The sequence below is a fragment of the Canis aureus genome, chromosome 29 (genome assembly GCF_053574225.1).
Source record: "Canis aureus isolate CA01 chromosome 29, VMU_Caureus_v.1.0, whole genome shotgun sequence".
NCBI lineage: Eukaryota > Metazoa > Chordata > Mammalia > Carnivora > Canidae > Canis > Canis aureus.
Genome location: NC_135639.1, coordinates 651,321 through 671,156, shown reverse-complemented (window position 1 = coordinate 671,156; position 19,836 = coordinate 651,321). Strand labels below are relative to the sequence as shown.

General features: G+C 64.3%; 1 protein-coding gene across 3 annotated transcripts in view; it reads left to right on the top strand.

Moving 5' to 3' along the window:
• INPP5A (inositol polyphosphate-5-phosphatase A) overlaps positions 1-19,836 on the top strand; it is a 157,622-nt gene that overhangs the window by 136,086 nt on the left and 1,700 nt on the right. For all 3 annotated transcript variants that reach the window (XM_077877118.1, XM_077877120.1, XM_077877121.1), the window contains 5 exons: positions 1,311-1,406; positions 1,527-1,601; positions 8,689-8,762; positions 16,923-17,034; positions 19,105-19,173. In XM_077877118.1, the coding sequence (XP_077733244.1) occupies positions 1,311-1,406; positions 1,527-1,601; positions 8,689-8,762; positions 16,923-17,034; positions 19,105-19,173 (426 nt within the window). The remainder of the gene's footprint in view (positions 1-1,310; positions 1,407-1,526; positions 1,602-8,688; positions 8,763-16,922; positions 17,035-19,104; positions 19,174-19,836) is intronic.

Below are 19,836 nucleotides of genomic sequence, written 5' to 3'. Positions count from 1 at the left end.
GGGCGCTGCGTGTGCACGTCCCGGCCAACCCAGAAGGGTCTGCCTCGGGCTGCAGAGAGGCTTCGGCTCATCCCAGCGGGTCCCTGCCCGTGGAGCCTGCCCAGGAAGGGTCTCCAGCCGCACCGGGACCTGCCCTGCCCGCCCCTGCGCGGAGGCCGCTCTCCCCTGGGTGAAGGGTTTCCCACGACTTCACAAGGGCCCTTGAGAGGAGGATGTTTTTAAAAGTCAAAATCAGTTGTTTCCTCGCAGTCATCTTTTTTTCTTTTTTTTTAATAAAAATCATCTAGTCATTTTTTAAAGAGCAGCTCCGTTGAACTGTGGTTTAGAGACCGGCCTCTGTCCCCTGGCACTCAGCCCCAGGCCGCCACTGCGTGCCCGTCCTGGATGTTTGTGTGCATGGACCCTGGTCAGCAGGGGGAGGGGGCCCTGCTTCCTGCGTGCTCGCCGGGTCCTCGCCCGTCTGCGCGGCCTACCTTCTCTGTACGCCGTCCCTGTCGTCCCTGTCGGCGCACCTGGCACTTGCTTTGCTGGATACGTTCCTAAGTGCCTGCCTGCCCTGGAGCCGGGTGAGCAGCCCGGTGGGGGTCTCCAGCGTCCTGGAGCTGCGTTCAGCAAGCCGCCCGCTGGCACCCGCCCCAAGCCTTTCCCGCCGCACACCCAGGTTCAGAAGAGAGGAATTTTCTCAACAAAGCTGGTGGTAGTTTGTAGTCAGGCGGTGGCCTGGCAGTGAGCTGCGTGTGCCTTGTGGAGCGCGCCAGCCCGGCGGCCGTGGGGGTGATCGTGCTCGCTCAGCCCTCTCCCTGCCTGTCCAGCTGTCCCGTCCCTCAGCCAGTCAGAGTCTCTGCCTGGGACCCAGCGTGGCCTCTGTTACCCCCGGGCCTGTCCCATTGCCCCCCCACCAGGGCAGATCTCATTGCAGGGCATCCCCAGCCCGCCTTGGGGACCCCATGAGGCGGCTATGACTTCCCTGGGCAGTGAAGCCCCCAGCAGACTTTCCGGGGTCAGAGGTGAGCCCGCTCCGGGACAGCTCAGGGCAGGGAGGTGGGCAGGGAGGCCGGGGCCACTAGAGCCGCGCGGCACTTGCCGGCGGGCCTGCCCTCGGACGCCCACCTGCTGATGCCCCTGCTTCCGTGCGGGCGGATCCGTGGCCCCTTGGCGTGTCGGCCCCGTGACATGTTGGTGCGAAGCCAGGCGGAAGCAGCCTGGGAAGGACGGGCTCAGGGCAGCAAGGCCAGGTGTGCCGATCGCTTTCAGGGGACACAGGCTGGGGCCCCTCCCCGGGGACTGAGTCCCTTCTGTGTCTTTTGCAGACTCTCTGCACAAAGGCCACGATGCAGACGGTCCGCGCCGCCGACACCAATGAAGTCGTGAAGCTGATATTTCGCGAGTCGGACAATGACCGGAAGGTAAGTGAAGCCCGAACGGTGGGCCGTGCACCGCGGCCGTCAGGAGTTGGGGGGTGTCTGGACTCTGCTCGAGGCGTGGCCCCCACTCTGCCCACACTGACGTCCACTTTTGCTTTGCAGGTCATGCTTCAGCTGGAGAAGAAACTCTTCCACTACTTCAACCAGGAGGTTTTCCGTGACAACAACGGCACTGCGGTGAGCTCTGCTGCAGATGGCCTCGAAGCTGTCGCAGCCCCGGGCTCTCCCGGGACGGGCTCTGGGCCACACTGCGGGCCCCAGGGTCTGGTTGGCGGGTGGCACGGGAGGTGGAACGCTCACGCTCCAGGCACACGGGGCGGCCAGCGCGGCCTGGGCTCGTGTACACGCCTGACCAGGCCTCCCTGTGCCTGCCTGTGTGCACACGTGTGTGCGTGCGTGTGAGCAGAGGATGTACGTGCAAATGAAACATGCAGCTCAAACCAGTTGGTCGAGACCTGGTCGTGTGGGAACTGCTCCCCTGCTCTGAAGCCACTGCCCACTAACCCTTCAGAACCCAGAGACGCAGCACAGCGAGGGGCAGCCAGTCTCTCGCGATGTGATTTGGGCCTGTTTTTCATGTGGTTCCTGGGTATCTGTTTGTGTAGATGAACAGTCGCTGTGTGACTGTTCCATGGCCAGTTCCAGGCTCCTGACCCCACGGCCCCCGGGGCTCATGGTGCAGAGGCTGGTCCAGGCGGGGGCGGTGCATGCTGGAAGGCTGAGGCTTCCCCAAAGGCGCCCCAGCAGGTGGGGACACCTGAACACACCTGCCACCCACCTGCCTGCCCTCCGGCCTTTCTGCTCCCCCCACTCCACCCCAGCTCCATAGGGGCTGTGCACAGCTGTCCCCATTTTCATCTCCCGGTCACCCCACACCCTGCAGTCTAGCCTACATGCCACCAAGACCACGGTCACCTGTCTGGAGGACATCTTTCTTCCAAAGCCTGGAGATGGTGCTTGGACTCTGCACCCCCGCCTGGCCATCCCTGTGCTCACCTCTCTGCATCTGGGAGCCCCAGCATGGTCTTGTCACCCCTGCCCTCGGGGCCCAGCTGTGCTGAGTGCTCTACACCTGTGCCTCAGTTTCCCATCAGTGTGTGGGAGGAGTGCTGGCAGGTGTCAGTGTTGGGTGACAGGCACTGCCCCACTAGCAGACTCTGCCCGTCATGGATCCCTCCATCAAACCACTGGTGTGGAGCTGCCTCCCGCCTCCATCCCCACAGCCCCCACGTCCGTTACGCCCTCCACATCCCTGTGTCTCCCCTGGGGCCCAACCTGGGGCTCGTCTCGTGTGTAGCCGGTCAGGCCTCTGCTCCAAGCTCTTTGCTGCTTCTCACGACCTCAGGTGAGCCTGGAGCCTGCTCTGGTCTCTGAGGCCGGGCTCACTGCTTGGCTCTCCCCCCACGTCCCCCCACCATTCAGGGCACCGGGTTTCCTTTTGCTCCAGCAAATGCTCTGGTTTCCTTACCTGCTCTTCCCACCAGCCTGTCCCACTGGGCTCTCTTCCCTTCGGCCCTGGCCACTTCCTGTCTCACCTCCTCCGGAGGCCTCAGGCCCTGGCGAGGTTCCTCGACTCTCCTTCTGTGTCCCCTGCAGCACCCAGCTCAACACGCGGCAGTCATGTCCCCTGCAACACCCAGCCCACTTCCTAGGCAGGAGGCACCGGGGTAAGGACCTGCCCTACCTGCTGTCTGCACCAAAGAGGGCAGCAACCTGGTGATTTTAGGGCCTGAGCACTCAGGGCACAGGCTTGGGGACAGGACTGTTGGGGGGACCGGGTGCAGGGAAAGTACCCAGGAGGCTGTCTCTGGGCAGCTGTGTGACTTTCTGAGCTTAGAGGCAGCGTAGGCTTTCTGGGCCCTGGTACAGAGGCAGCCCCTGATGCGGGGCCCAGGAGGCAAAGAGTGGACGGGGGGTGGCACCGAGGCGGCCAGGGGCTGGGACGTTCGGGAAGAAGCAGGAGATGGGTGAGGAGGGTGTGCGGTGGGGCCCGGGCCAGGGCAGCACAGGGCGGGAGAAGCCGTGCGTTTGGGAAACGAGCCAGCACACCCGGACCCCCCGCCACTGTCCTCTGCGTCTGGGCAAAGCGCGTGTTACCGCCATTAGAAATGACCGATGCTGTCACTGTTGGAGGTGGCAGCTTTTAGTTCTGTATTTATCCTATACAGTTTTTTAAGATGGAGGAAAATGAGTTTGAATATTCAGGAGACTGTTTGAATGTCATTCGGAGATGAAAGAAATGCAGCGTAGGGTTACGGAGAGTCGATTTCCATGGGGTTCTTTTGGAAAGACTCGCGTGCCCCTTTGGTGGGTCGGTGTGGCCCCTCGTGGAGGGCAGGGCGCCCGGGCCGCGGCCTCCCCGGAGGCACAGAGGGTGTGCCGAGGGCTCTCCGGCCTTGGGTGGCCTCCAGAGACGCCTCGCGGGGCCACGCTGACGCGCACTCCGTGCCCCCGGCCGCAACCTGGCACGCTGAACGGCGCCTCCACGTCAGTCACACAGAGGAAGCGGGGTCGTCCAGACCAGCCACGGGGGACAAGATAAATGGTCTGATGAGCCATCTCACCTCCGCGGCGAGGCGGCCCCACGGCCACTGGAACAAAGTAGCCATCCGCAGGATGGATGTGCCTGCGCCGGACGCAGCCCCAAAATCCATCGCGCCCTTCATCAAGCACCGGTCTTGTACCCGCCTGACAGAAATTTAATTCAAGCTGGCTTCTGGAAATAATTATTGTATTTTAAGAGTAGTAATCATTGGCCGGGACATGATTGAATGTGTCCATGCCTATTGACTTTTTCTATGATTTATAGCTTTGTTTAGTCGATATTCCCATCGAAATTGTATAATTAATTATAAGTGTGGCTGTCAGGGCTGCAGGATGGAGTGCCCTGGTGAGGATTTGGAGAGATTAAATTTTCCTTGGCTGTCCCAGGGCAGGGCTTGGGAATCTTCACAGCGCTTGGCCTGTTGGATAGAGATGTTTTCTGTGTGTTTAGCAACTGCTCTAGCTCAAGGCGCATTGATTTTCCGGGCTCTTTTTTCTTTATCAGCGTGGTGTCTCTGCAGTAACAGTGGAATTTGTACAGCGGGGACAGCTGCTGACAGATACATATGATCGGCCCCGCTGCTTTATCACTGTCCACACACGCCCTGCGCTGTTTTTCACTTTGTAATCAACAAGAATGTTTAAGATACATGCGAAATTGGTTATCATGTTTCTGAAAAATCTCAAAGAGAAACAAATTATCATTTCAACAGAAATGCAGCATAATTTCTAATCAGGAAGCTCTCAGGGCTGGAGATGGCCCCGTGGCAGCCCTGCGCCCCCCGCCCTCACGGAGCCCTGGGCGCGTCCCCCTGGTCCCCCGGGGGTTCGGCGAGCTGCCAGCACGGCTTGGGACGCGTGGGCCAGGTTGGGGAGGCCCAGGAGGGCCAGGGTCGTCCGCTCTTGTCCTCGGCCTTTCCTGAGCGTCTAGCAGGGCCTGACACGGCAGAGGCTCAGTAAGCACCCGTGGACCTAGCGTGAGTATTCACGGCTCAGAACATCTCCACGTTAGAAGACGGACAGATGAGCTAACAGACGGGGGCTCTACGGGCAGAGCTGCCGGGGAGCAGCTGCGTGTTTCCGTGCGGGGCTTGGGGTGCGGGCGCACGGCAGGACAGCCCAGGAGGAGGTGCCTGGCCCGCCAGACCCCGGTGGTCCAGCTCCCCCCAGAGGGGCTGTTACGGTTTCAGCAGCTGGGAGGCTCAAACCCGTCCCAGACCGGCTATCGAGTTGCTTTAATTTTCCTTCGCACCCGCAGCAGGTAGAAACACAGAAACGCGGCGGGCTCCCCGTGGCTCCCTCCCAGGGGCTGCCGCGGTCGGCCCCATGGCGCACCTGCCCGCTGTGCTCTCTCGCTGGCAGAGCCGCCCTCCTGCTCGGAGCCACGCCGACGGCTCATCCAAGTCTCCAGCTTGTCTCAGGCCTGCTGCCAGGCCGCGCCTGCTGGAGCACACGCGTGTGAGCGTGCGAGTGTCGGGTTCCGCGGGCCCTGGGCACCCACGTGGATGCCCTCCAGGCTGCTTCTGGCCACTGCGGAGGCCCAGGGCCCGGGAAGGCTTCCAGGGTCTCTTTCCGAGGCTGTACAAAACTGGAACGTTCAGCAGGTGACCAGGGAAAGCCACGTGCACGGGCTCCCACGCAGAGCCAGTGTCAGTGCGCAGTCACAGCCCCCGTAGCCCCTCCTGGTGTCCCCCAGGCTGGTCTTGGGGACCTGGGAACCCCCACTGTTGTCACTGGGGTCAGACACACAGTGGAGTGAAGTTGGTCAGCGTCCTCGTGGTCACTGCTTTATAGTCTGTTGACTCAGAAATTTCTCAGAACAGCGGAACACGTGTGTGCGTGCGTGTGCCAGCGAGGGACGGTGCGTGCTCTGTCCGCCTGCAGAGCTTGGGGGGCCGCGGGGGCTTGGCCTGCAGCCGGGAGGCAGTGGCGTCTCCCTGGGAGAGAAGAACCCTTTCAGGGGAGGAATCTGGACACAGGCAGTGCCCTTTCCTGAGGAAACAGTAGGAAGCGAGTGTGGATTGCTGTAAAATCAAGTCCTAGGGCCACCAAGTGGGTGCTGCTCGGGCCCCGTTCTGGACACAGATGCCCCACGGGGCTCGCGGGCTGCTGGCGACAGAGGAGGGTCAGCTGCAAGTGAGTCCCGAAGCGGCGCCGCACGAGACTCAGGAGAGACCACGGCCGTCCACGCGGAGAAGGGGTGCCCTGGCCGAGGCTCCGGGGGGCACGAGCCTGGGGGACACCCCAGGTCTCCCCGGGTTTCCTTCGACGTGTAAGGAAGAGCGTAGAGCCCCGGCACCGCACAGCGGATGGGTCACGTTCCGAGTACCTGTACCTGAGCACCTGGCCCCTCGCCTCTCACAGCGGGTGGGGTCAGATGGACGGCAGCCCCACGTCCCCCGAGACGAAGGTCCACGAAGGCGAGCTTGCAGTCCAGGCCCCACACAGGTCGGGCGCACGCTTGAGAACAGCACGTGATCGCTTCTCGGCCTTTTGGCTAAGATCAAGTGGAGAACAGCACGTGAACAGCACAGTAGCCGACAGAAACTGTAAAATGAGAATATTTAAAATGATTAAAAACATGAAAGAATCAGAAACAGACACCACACCCAGGAAGAAACATTAAATAACACAGAACTTCTAGAAGGTGGCCACAGAGAAGCCCTCGAGGTAAATTGGCGGCGGCGGTGTGTAGGGCGCGGCGCCCCAGGCAGGACGGCAGGGGTGGGGGTGGAGGGCAGCGCCGCGCCGGCGGCCACGCTGGGCGAGCTGACGCTGGGCCACGGGAGACGCATCCTCAGGGGCAGGCGGTGCGCCGACCAGCAGCGGGGCTCCAGACGGAGGAGACCGGGCAGAGGGCAGCGAAGAGGCCGCCGGCCCCCGCAGGAGGGGAGCTGGCGCCAGGCACGACTCGACTCGGCGGCCCGAGGGAGGAGTCTGCGCGCCGGGGAGGCCCAGGACCTCTCCGCGGGGTGCGTGGGAGCGCTGCGGTCCCAGGACGCCACCGCCGCGCATCCCGGAGGGTCTCACACCTCCGTCTCCACGACATGGACTTCTCCAAGCGCCTGAGCTCAGTGCGGGAGAGATGGGAAGATGTGCTGACGCCGGGAGAGCGGAGCACGGGCCCTGCGGCTGCACACGCGACCCTGCGGTAATAAGGGGCCCTGGATGCTTCCTGCTCACCCCCAGGCCGCCCGTCAGCCTGGCCGGACTTCCCTAGAGGCTCCACACCGGCCCTTCTGGAAACCCGGCCTCTGACCCGGGCCAGGCCAGTTCCTCTTATCCGTCCTCGGTCAAAACCACAGAGCGCCTGTGCGAGCCAGCAGCTGCCCCCCACGTCCACCCTGCCACATCCAGGGCCTGTCTCTGATCTGGGAAGTCGGGAATTCAAGCTGCAGGGTGATCTAGATAAGAAACACGCTATAGGCGTGTGTGTGTGCGTGTAATACGCGTAGAAACACAGGAGTAAACGTGCACATAACTGCAGGACCTGTTCGGGCCCCACGCACACACGGAGGGTGCGTCTCTGTCCCTAGACCCTTCCTCTCCATCCCCAGCCCCACTGGAAGAACTGACCTAGGAACTTTCCAGAAGCTGTTTGGCCTGGAGACCTCCCTGGAGGAGGAGCCAGAGTCTCCCCTTGATGCTGGGCATCAAGGCCACTCGGTGCCATGGAAGCCAAGCCCCTGTGTGCTCCACATGCTTCCCCACCCCACAGGTACCCCCTCCCTGAAGCTCCACCCCCCGTGGGTCCCTGCACCCCTGCTTGGCAACCACCCTGGGTCCCCCAGGCCCGTCCCCATCAGAAAGCTGAGCAGGCTCACGCTCAGGAGATATGGGCTCACGGGTGGCACGAGGGGTCCAGGCCCCCAACCCCTGACATCTGAGCCTGCCCAGGCAGGGTCCGAGGTGCTTTGTGATCCGCGTCTGAGTGTCTGGGATTCTGCAGGAACGTGCGTGAGGCTCTACTGCTCTACTGGTGTACCCTCCCTCCCCACAACCCCCCGCGCTCCTCCTGGCGGGGGGCGCCGTGTGCAGGTGGCTCAGGGAGCAGCTTGGCACACAGGCCATGACTGCGTAAACATGGAGCTGCTGATGTCACACTTCTGGTGTGACGCACGAGGTGCCGGGACAGGAGCTGGGGGGCCGAGGACCTGACCCACGCGCACGTCCGAGGCTGTGCATCGCGGAGGCTCAGCTCGGCCTGGGGTGGACACGGCTGGTGGCACCCGTTCCCCGCTGGGACACCGTGCCCCTCGGGGTTGGTTCCGAAGGGTTCTGCGGGCAGGCTGCTGTCTTCCCCGCGCAGAAACCAGTGCTTCCCACCCAGGCTTCCTGCTGACCCCACCTGCGCGCCAGCGTGGTCACCGTTGACCTTAGTTTGGGCCGAGCTGAGAGCGTGGCCGTGCTGCCGGGCGTCGGCGTCAGGGCGCTGCCGTGTCTGCTGCCCCGTGTGGTTCCGGCAGAGGTGACCCTGCCTGGCCAGGCCGCCCTGGGCAGGGGGCTGGAGCCCAGTGTGGACCCCGGGGCAGAGGGCCTGCTGGGAGCCCACAGACCTCCCCAGGGACCCCGTGGGCAGCCCCGGCGGCTCCGCCTGCATATGGCCCTCTGTGGCCTGGCGTGGCTCCTGGGAGTGCGTGGGTCCCTGCCGCACACGACCGTGCCCCCCGGGAGGCCAGCCACAGTGACCTTGTTTTCTTGTTTCTTTTCTTTTCTTTAGCTCTTAGAATTTGACAAAGAGCTGTCTGTTTTTAAGGACAGGCTGTATGAGCTGGACATCTCGTTTCCTCCCAGGTAAGGAGCCCCCGCGTGCCGGATGAGCAGGTAACTTCCCCCGGGGCCGTGTGCACCTGTGAACACCTTCCTCCTGCCCGCTCTAGCCCAGCCCCGAAGGCCGCAGCCAGCTGAGAGCAATAAGCGATTCTGCTCTCTTCTCTAAAAAAAGAAAAAGATTTTTATGAAATATGCCAAATACCACTTCTCAGACCAGCACACTGGGTCTTTCTGGGAACGTAGGACGTTCGGCAGTGTGGGTGCTGGGGTAGGTTTGGGGGTGTTTTTCTCTTAGACACGAAGTTTCTGTTGTGCTTTACTCTGCTGTTCACAGCACCTTGACCCGCAGCAGTGACAGCCCGTTCCGTCGCGAGCACTGGGGGTGCGGCCCGCACCGGTGCCCAGGCCTTAGAGGGCGTGGGGCGTAGGGAAGCCGCAGAGGGCGGCCTCGGCAGCTGCGGCTGGACGGGGGCTCAGCCCGCCTCCCCCGCCGTGCCAGGCATTCAGGGGAGGGCACCCTGGGCCACGGAGGCCTCTCCCGGGACTCCTCCCCGGCCCTTCTCCTTTCTCAGACCCTGGTGTGAATCCTCGTCACTGGGGCACGTTCAGGGAAACTTTATAACACAGGCGTGGGGGCGTCCGGGGCCCACGTCACACCCTGTCACCAGACACAATAGCTCTGCTCCGAGAATATGCCCGGAAACCAGATGGGCTTTCACGTGTGCTGTGAGGGCGCCCCGTCCCTGGGCCCCGTGCGCGGAGGCTGGCAGAGGACCCCGCAGCCCACTGCGCACAGGACTTCCTGCAGCGGGTGCACATGGGCTGTGCCCCTCTGACCTCAGGGTCCAGACTCTGGCCGAGAGGGCCACCGCGTGAGTTGCAGGGGACCAGAGAGGCAGCGACTCGGTGCCCAGGCTGAGGTCTGGGACAGCCAGGAATGCCGCAGGACAGGGGGCCACCCCAGCAGTTCCCACCCAGGAACTGACCACAGTGTCCCCCTTGAAGTCGCGACACTTCCAGGTACACCTGAGACCTAAAGAGGGTCTTAGGATTTGTGAGCCCGCCCCTTCCTGGCTGCGGTAGGCCGGATGCCCCGAACGGCGCCTCTCACTTGAACAACCCGAGGATCTCTTTCTCGGTCTTTGCTGAGCTGGAGAGGAGGAAGGAGGCCTGGGGGCACCTCGGGCAGAGGCCACGACCCTGTGGACACATGTACCCTGCACTGGTGTCTGCATCTCCGAGTTTCTCTCAAGCCCAGAGCCCACAGGGCCTAGTGGCCAGTGCGTGGGGGCGAGCAGCAAGCCCACCACCAGCCCGGGCAGCAGAGAGAAACCTGCCTGGCCCCGCCCGACACTTCGGGAGTTTGGCAGGACGGCCACGTGGGTGGTGGGGTCCTGGGCTGGTGGTCCCTGGCCGAGGAAGCACAAGCCTCGCTGGGAGGGTGGGGTACCCTGCCTGCCTGTGTGGGGCCCTTTCTGCCCCTGGACAGGAGAAGTGGGTGACTTCGTGCTACGTGGGGGGAGCTTTGGAGAGCTGCGCGTGTGTGTTGGTTGTTGGGGTACCTCCTCCCGTGTTCACCGGGACACCTGGGGTGGGCTGTGGGCCCAGGCTGGGGTCACCCTGCCCTCAGCAAGGTCCGGGTCCGTGAGGCGTGCGACTGCTGCTGAGCATAAATCTCTGGGGGGATTGCTTGGCTCGTGGGAGGATGGCCCCCAGCGATGTCCCTGCACTGTCGGGGGACCTGGGGCTGCAGGGTGGTGTCCCGAGCCGTCCAGGTCGGCCTGTGGAGCCCCGTGAGCCTGAGGAGCAGAGAGCTCACTCGGACTGGGGACAGGAACTGTGACAGGAGGGGACACGGGTGTCTCAGCAGCACTGGCTTCACAGGTGCAGGCGCTACCTGCCTGGTCAGTCAACTCATCAGATACTTTCCCTTTTTTTATTTTTTTTTTAAGATTTATTTATTTATTTATGATAGACAAAGAGAGAGAGAGAGAGAGAGAGGCAGAGACACAGGAGGAGGGAGAAGCAGGCTCCATGCCAGGAGCCCAACGTGGGACTCGATCCCGGGACTCCAGGATCGTGCCCTGGGCCAAAGGCAGGCGCCAAACCGCTGCGCCACCCAGGGATCCCCTACTTTCCCTTTAATTAGGAAATGAGACGGTACTTTCCCTGGATGGACACGGGAGGAGGGAAGGTGGAAGGTTTCCAAGCAAACCGACAGCTCTCAGACGCCGAGCCCAGCTTCTGCTCAGAGACCGTGGCGAGACCCTCCCCCATGTCTGGGTCACACCAATCCCCTTCCTTTCGCTCTTCTGTACTTTTTAAAATATTGTATTTATTCATGAGAGACAGAGAGGCAGAGACACAGGCAGAGGGAGCAGCAGGCTCCCTGCGGGGAGCCCGACGCGGGACTCGATCCCAGGACCCGGGGTCATGCCCTGGGCTGCAGGCAGATGCTCAACCTCTGAGCCACCCACGCCTCCCAGCTCTTTTGCGTTTTTGAGATCATGCCTGTGACCAGGGTCCACAGCCGCAGGGTGGCCACGTGGGGCTGCGAGAGCTCCAAGCTGTGGGAAGAGTTTAAGCTGCAGCAAAGTCCAGGACAGGTGATGAGCGATGGTGAGGTAGCGGCTGTAAGGTGTGGTGCCTGCCAGGTACTCCTGACTGTACCGTAAAATAGGTGGTCGGGCGTGCAGTGTGTGTGTGTGTGTGTGTACATCTGGGGGGCTATGTGTGCCTAATGGTATATGAGCTCGTGTGCAGATGTGTGTAGGCGTATGCACGTGTGTGCCGCATGGGCACCTCCATGTATGCATGGGGATGTGTGCAGAGGACTGTGTGCACTGTGTAGGCACATGTGCTTGTGAGCAAGTATGTGGGTCTTCCTCAGGTATGAGTGCATGTGTGTGCACATGGGTAAGTATGTGGTACGTGCACAGGTAAAGGCACGTACATGCAGGGTGTGTGTGGGTTACTGTACGTGTGTGTGTAGCGTATATGTGTTTGGGTTTGTATGTGTGTACAGAGTCCACACATGTGTGCATGGGTTTGCACGCGCGTACATGAGGTGTGTAGGTGTGTGTATACAGACTTGGTACACGTGTGGTTATATGTGCACATATCTAGGTGTAGGGGTGTATGCACGTATCTTATACAGGTGTGGGGGTACGGGTTGTGTGTGCGTGTGTGCATGGCTGTGTGCACACAAGGGCCTGTATGTGGTGTGTGCATGTACTTGGGTGTATGCAAGTGACCACTGCATGGGTGTGGGTGTGCCTAAGCTATGTACGTGTATGTGTACGTGATGTGTGCACGTGTGCATGTAGCTGTTTGCATGTGCATGAGTGTGTATGTGGGAGTGTGTTCGTGTGCAAGACCTATTGCGGAGTTTGTGCATGTGGTGTGCACACACGTGAGTAGGGAGTGTGTACATTCATGTGTACGTGTGGGTATGTACTCGTGTGTGGCCTGGGTGTGGGTGTGTGTACACGGCCTGTGCGCAGCCCGCAGCACTGAGCAGCTCGTGGCGGGAAGCAGCTGGGGGCTTCCCGTGTCCCCCCTGGAGCAGAGGGCGGGAAGCCCCAAGTGTGCAGTGTGCGGGAGTTGGGGACGCCGTGCTACGCCCACCGGGGGAGGGGCAGCGCTGCCCGCTGAGTCGTGAGTGAACAAACCCCTGTTCGGGGCCAGAGCCTTCCAGATTGGCAGGCCTGCGGCCCCTCCACTGCCCCCACCCCGGGCCCGAGGTCTCCCCGTGGGAGAGGAGGCAGGAATTCCATCCCCACGCGCCCCGGGCCAGTGCGGGGAACCCCGGGACGACTTCGGGGGTGTCCGTGTCCTGAGGGCCGGGCCCCAGCACTGGGGTCTGAGGCTGGACTGCTGGACCACGAGGCTCTGCACGGGGCCAGGGCGCCTGCGGGTGGGGCTGAGCTCGAGGTGCCCCCGGGCTGCTGCACCCCGACCCGCAGGGCCACCCTCCCCCGGGGCTCCGCGGAGGCCAGTGCCCTGGCGAGGCACACGCATCCTGGACTGGAGGATGCTCCTCCCCTTGGACAGAGGCTTGTGAGGTCGGAGGCCGCGCTGCACGGCTCACGTCTGTAAAGGTCGGCGGGGCCCTGTGGGGACCCTCCCAGAGGGGGCCCCTGGTGCGTCGTCCACGCGGCCCGGGCAGGGCTGTGCACAGCGAGACGCTGCAGGGACCGAGGGGTACCCTGCGTGCCAGGCCCCTTCCACAGCCCGGGAGATGCGCCCCACACGTTTCCGCCCCGTGGGACTGGCTTTGCGCTCCCGGGCGGCCCCGCGTGCTCTCAGCCGGCGCGGCTCTCGGTGCGTGTCAGGACCTACTGGAGCTCCCTGCGCGCTGCCGGGCTCCCGGGACTGTCTGGAAGGCTGCGAGGACTGAGCCCGTGTGGCCGGGGCCGCCTCAGGCTGTCCCGTCCTCACGGGGCTCTGGGCTCAGCAAGGCCTATGTTTGCTCCGGTTCTTCCGAATCCAGGAACGTGGGGCTCGCCGTCCCAGGGCGTCGCCTGTCTGTCCTGCGCAGGGACCCTGAGCATCTGCTCCCGCGGCTGCTGCTCCTGCACCTCCGAGCCGGGGGCGCGCTGCACACTGGTCACGCGGCCTGGGTCCCTCCCGGGGGCGCCTCCCGCAGCACTGCGTGGGGCCGGGCATGCCCGGGGCCGCTCGTCCTGGCCGGAGCGCAGAGCGTCAGCACAGCCACACGCCGAGTCCCCCACAGACGCTCCGTTTGCGGACCGGCCTCAAAGGGAGAGAGGGTTCTCCAGACATCGGTCGCTGTTCCCCACGGACTCACAGCCCCTCAGGCCTAGTGGATTGCAACTTCATGCTGTCACTTTGCTGGAAGACGGGCTAACATTCCGACATTCCGACGTTCCCAGAGCGCCTTCGGCTCCTTCCCATCGAGGGCGCAGCGCGGCTCCCACCTGCGTTAGGGCAACGACGGCAGCCGCCGCCCGCGGGTGGTGATCAAGAGGCAGAGTGTGCGGCGGGCAGGAGGGCGCGCCCCGCGCTCCAGGGTGGCACCTGCCCCCCCCCGCCCCGCAGGCCGGGGTGGCACCTGGACACGTGCAGGTCCGAGATGCCGGCGGTGTGTCCCTGTGCTTCTGAGGCGAACGGCCCTCCGACGGCTCACCGCGTGGATCTGAACCCGAATCTGTGAGCCGCTGGCTCCTTGCGGTTAGAAGGGCCCGGTCTCTCGCCCATGCACACACGGGGGCGACCTCACGAGCCGGCCCCCAGAACCCCCGGGTCGCCCGACTGTACGCAGGCCCCAGGTGTCGGCAGGTGTCGGACGGCGCTTCCCTCGGCACCACCGAGTGGAGGCCGGTCTTCCCGGGGCCGCTGTCAGGCACGGGGCCCACACACATTCTCCGGGGTTCTGGGCTGGGCTCAAACGCTTGGATTTTGTCACTGGCTACAAATAGCCTTGGATGTTTTCTTGGAGAAGTGGCTCGTTTCATCGCTGCTTGACAAAACTCCTGAGTGACAGCAGCGGCTGCCTTTCTGGCAAAACAGAGATATTCCATGAAATGAACCAAAACAGCCACCCGGCAGCACGCGTCACGTATGTTCTCCTCATCCCACCGCATCTCGAAACCGCACGCCTCCCAGGCCGCGGGGGCGGGGCCGAGGGGCGCCACCAGCACCAGCACGACGGCCGCGGCAGACGCGTGAGGGCCACGCGCACCTTCCCGACCCCCCGGGAGGGCCCTGGGACCTGGAGGCTCCGCACACCACACCCGGGACTAGCCAGGAACTGAAGGGGCCGGAGGGCGCACCGTGGCGGTCGGAGACTCGCCCCCGCAGTGGAGCGCCACGCGGCAGGATGTGGCAGGCTGGTCCTGAGCAGACCCCAGGGCAGCCGCACGGGGCAGAAGGCCGTGCACTCGTGCTCACGCGCAGGTCGCACAGGCGTGACTCGCTGGTGGTGCTGAAGCCACGACCCTGGGCTTTCCGGCGGGGCCGTCCCTGGACGTGGGGGCCGTGCCGCGCGGGTGACACGGTGACGACAGGAGCTGCTGGTCTACTCAGAACTTCTCGAAGCAGTTTCCTCATCCCCGGGAAGTCACGCGGGGAGGATCACGGTCCCGTGGGCAGGAGGTGTTTCTGCTCAACAGCTGATCACAGAGTGAGGGGAAGCCGCGGCTTCTGAGGACAAAAGTCTGTAAAGCGAGGTAAAGGCGGCTCGAGGAGGCGGGCGGTCGGCCCCGGGGCGTTTACTTCTAGATGAGGGATAGAGGCTCTCGGGCTGCAGGTTGGTGTCTGGGGTCACCTGTCCCGCTGGGAGGTCCGGACCGGAAGGAGCCCCGCCGCCCGCCGTCCCCTGCGCCCTGGGCGAGGCCCCCGCGGTGTCAGGGTGGCCAGAGCTGAGCCGCTCCGGGGAGCCAGGTGCGCACTCCGCGGCCGGTCCGGGTGCCGCCGCCCCTTCTCCACCCGAGAGCGCAGTGTGGCCGCGGCTCCTGCTCCCTTTCCTTCTTTTTGTCTTTCTCGGTCTTTTCTGGGAATATCAGTAACAGTGGGGGTTTTTGAAACAGAGTACTTGGGGACACGCAGTTTGCCAGGCCGCCGAGGGCCCGCGTCTACACCAGCGTGTTGGGTACCGGGCTGCGGCTGCTGTCACCAGGCAGGGCTCCGAGGAGGCGCTTGGTCCCCGCGGCCTCCCTGGGTGCCCCCTGCTTGGGGGAGCAGGTGCAGGACGTCCTGGTCTGGCTGTGCTTTACCTTGTCTCCTCTTGAGCCCGGCGTCCCCCACCCGCGGCCGCCCTGTGGGTTAGGGTGGAAACACAGCCGGGCTTTGTGCCCTCCCGGCCGCGATGTCAGGGCCGTGATGTCAGGGTGTGCCCCCGCAGCCCCGCCCGCCCACCTGCTCCGATGGAGCCGGGGGCCCGGCGTCTGCACGCGCGGAGCAGCATCGGCCACGGGCTCGCCGCCCTCCTGCTCAGGCGTCTGTAGAGCCGCTGCCGTCCGGGCCCCCTGCACGCGCTGCTGCTACAGGCAGGACTGGGCGGGTTTGGGTTTTAAGCATATTTGCTGCTTTGGGTCTTTAGTCAAGTGAAACGCTGATTCCCTGAGGGGCTGGGGCCCTCGGCCTCTGTTCCTGGTGAAGGCGTGTGGGACCCCCTGCAGGACGGGCAGGCGGGAACCCTTTGGTCAGCGTGCAGGCCCGACACGGGTCTGGAGGCCGCAGAGCAGAGGGACCGGGTCCTCCGCAGAGCGGCCCGAAGGCCAGCGCCGTCCCCCCTTCCAGGTGCAGGAAGGTGAAGCAGAGAAGACGCCAGCTCGCACCCAAGACCACGTGGGCCTTTGGAATGAACTTAAAAACATTTTTTTACAAGGAAAAGTCTAGACTCTAGTGACGGCCGTACGAGGTCACCAGCGGTGGGCAGATGCGCCACACTGCTGTGGGCACACGGGACGCTGCCCCCGTCTCCCCGAAGGCAGCTCGTCCTGAGTGCGCTCTTCACCCCTCAGTCCCGTCAGGATGCCCGCTTGGGGTGGGGCTGGCGGTTTTCTGTGGACGGAGACGGGACTGCTTCCGTGGGTCCTGGAATCGGAAAGAAGCTGCCCTGGGGTCCCCAGCTGGCGGCGCCCCCAGGCTCCCCGCCCACGTTTGTGTCCCTTGCCGTCAGGGCCCTGCCCCGTGGCTGAGCCAGGTCAGTGGGTGGGAGGGGCGCCCAGTGGCCGGAGCCCCGAGTCCGGGACGGCCATGGGCCGGGCCACCACGATGATCCCGCGGCCGGGGCACCGCACACCTGCTGAGCAGACGCTGTGGTGGGGCAGGCACGGGGACGGGGCTGGGCCCGCGTTGAACCCGCGCCTCCGCCTCCGGGCGCCTGGTGGGAGTCCCCCAGCGGCACCCCTGCGTTCAGAGCCAGGCCGGGCCAAGCCGTCCTCAGACAGCGTCCCAGACCCAAAGCACAGCATCACAGGTGATGCCATTGGTTTGTCCCCGGGGCCTGTTACAACTAAAATTCAAGCGAGAACTTAAATCGTGGGTTTGGCCTTGTGCTCTGGAATCTTCTGTTGGTGGGTTCCTTCCCTGCGCAGCACTGGCCGCTCCGCGTGCGTGGGAAGAACCTCCCGGCCCTCCCCGGGGGCCCGGAAGACGCGGGAGGCGGGGCTAGAGCCGTGGCCGACCGGCTGACCCGTGCCTCTGTCCCCGCAGCTACCCGTACAGCGAGGACTCCGGCCAGGGCAGGCAGTACATGAACACCCGGTGCCCCGCGTGGTGTGACCGCGTCCTCATGTCCCCGTCCGCCAGGGAGCTGATCCTGAAGGTGAGTGCCCGCCTTGCCCCAGGACTGGCCACACGGGCCCCCTCAGACCCTGCGCCCGGCCCCAGGGCCCTCGCGACACCCCAGGACTTTCTGAACCCAAAACACGCAGCACGGTCATCGGTGCTTTAAACATCAGTAGTTTATTGTGTCCTCGGGAGCCAAGCATGCTCTCGTCCACTCAGGCGCTTGTAAGCTGTAAAGTGCGGTGGACCCATCTGTCCTGATTCCCCCAAGTTGTAAATCAGGAGCCCGATTCACATCCAGGCTCGAGGCAGCTTTTAGGAGGCAGCCTCCTGATTTTCCAGAATTTCCAGTGCCCACATTTTAATACAGAAAGAGTGTTTTCAAAAGAATCAATATCTGAATTAGATTTGTCAACCCCGTCCATGAGGAACCGTCCCAAACATCCCACTCAGGGCCGCAGGCAGGTGCTCGGTGCTCAGAGCAGACACGGCAGCGGGTGGGCCTGAGCTCTGCTGCTTGAGGCTCCAGCTGCCCCCCGCCCCCCCCGGGGCCCTTCTTGGGCAGGCGGGGTCACAGCCAGGAGAGCAGCGCCCCCCCCAGGCTGCCCCGGGCCTCCAGCACCCTGCCGCACGCACCCCCGGTGCCCCCTGCTCCGTGAGGGCGCAGCCCGTGGTGTCCTTCCCGAGCCCAGGGGGAGCCCCCAGGGGCCTGGGCTGGAGGCAGGGGCTTCGCTGGGTCTGCAGGAAGCCTGCTGTGTCAGGGCCTCGGCACTCCTGCCCGGCGCCCCGTCCGGGACCCGCACCCGTCTGACACCCTCGCACCCAGGGCCGGTCGCTGGGGGCTGCCCCAGGGCCACCTCCCCCCAGGGCCTCTCGACTGACGCCCCATGGGATGTCGGCCACGCAGGCACAGGGCCACGGCTCCGGCCGAGCCTGCCTGGCCCCAGATGTGGCGGCGCCCTCCATGCCCGGCCTGCTGGTGGCGCTCTGGGGAGGGCCGGGCGCAGTCTCGCGGTGGCTCGCAGCATCCACCTGCCGCCCAGAGCGCGTGCGGTGCCTCCAGGGTGCGGGGGACAGAGACACGGGTGGCGTCCACCAGGGAAAGCACCCACAGCCAGGGAAACCCACTGCTGCGCTCCCTGGAAGCGGTTCCCTGTAGACGGTCTCCTGCTCGTTCACGTCTCGGAGCTGTGATGCTTCAGAGCTGGAGGGAGCCCCCCCGACGGCCCAGGCCCTCCCCGGGGCCGCCCGGCGGCGGCGGGCGTTACAGTCGGAGCAGACGCGCCTCGCGAGCGGCTCCGCGGCCTCATCCATCATGCTACGCTCGGTTACCTCGTCGTCATGTTCCGTTCTGCTTCCCCGGCCCGAAAACACGGAGGGCGGCGGGCTGGCGGCGGCGCCCGGGAGCCGCGGTGATGAGCGCGCGGCTGTAATTTGTTTATCTGTCTCGAGATTATGCGGATGGAAATCCACAATTTTCTGCTGCCTTTGTAAATTACGGCGCGTGTCTGATGAATGTCCCCTCGCGGGCCGCGGCGCGTGAGGGTGGGAGGGGCTCGGGAGGGGCGCAGCCGGCGCCGAAGGTTACGTTTTTATACTTTCTGGCAGGCGACCGTGCTGGAAAGTGAATCTGACCTTAAGCTTCCTGCTGCATTAAAGATAACTCAGTTCTAACTTTACGGTCTCGGTGCTTCAGCTGCGGATGTGAAAATCCGGCCCAGTGGGGCGCCTGCCAGGAACAGACGGTTCCCGGTCGCCCCAACACGCGGGCACCTGCCGGTGGCTGAGGCGCCCGGAGGAAGGGCAGCCGGTGCGCAGTGTTAATTAACACGCGGGGAGCAGGACTCGGCATCTGCTCGCCTCCAAACACGGATCTGGGCTAAGAGAACTGCTGGGCGCACGAGACGAGGGCGCGGGGCCCCGACCCGACCCCCCTCCGGAAGCAGGAAGAGCCAGGGGCTAGGGGGATGACGGGGCTTCCAGAAGGCTCTGCCTTCCAGCCGGCCAGAGGCCTCCAGGAGGCAGGCGGGGGGTGCGGGGCTCATGCCCTCCCCCCCAGGAAGCCCCTCCATCCCCGCCTTCCACACGGTTCTGTTTGCTTCCCCAGTCGGAGAGCGAGGAGAAGGTTGTCACCTACGACCACATCGGGCCTAACGTCTGCATGGGAGACCACAAGGTGATGTGCCCTCCCTGGGCCCCGGCGGGCGGCGGAGGGGGGGCCTGGACCAGGGTGGGGACTGCCCGGAGGAGGAGGGCTGGACTGGGGGGGGGGGCGACAGTGGGGTGAGAGGGGCTGGACTCGGGGTGGGAGGTGGGAGGTGGGGGGGCTGGACCAGGAGGTGGGGGTGGAGGGACTGCGGTGGGGGTGGGACGGGGGCAGGGCTGCTCGTGGGAGGTGGGGGGGGGTCAGGCGGGCTCCAGGGCACAGGTCGCCTGGTCTATTTTCACTTGGTTGCAGTGAAATACCAGGAGGGGGGAGGCAAGCACAGAAAAGCCTAGTCCCGTGGAACAAAGTAGAGAACTTCACTACTTATGACAAGACACAGACTCCAGCAGCGGCTTCCAGGGCCCTCTTTCTCGTGTGCCCTTGGGACCCGCGGTGGCTCCTGGTGGCCCTGCGCCTGAGCGTCCCCCACCCCGGGGCCCCCGCTGTCGCCCGGGCAGTGCTGCTCGCGTCTTACCTTCCGCCGGACCGACGGGGCGCCCGCGCTGTGCTGTCCCGAGTTCAGGGCACCGTCGCCGCGGGAGCGGACCCAGGAGGGCACCCGGTGCCCCCGTCCGCAGGGCCTTGCGGGCAGCCGCGCCCCCTGTACCTGGAGGCCGCGCCCTTCCCACTCGG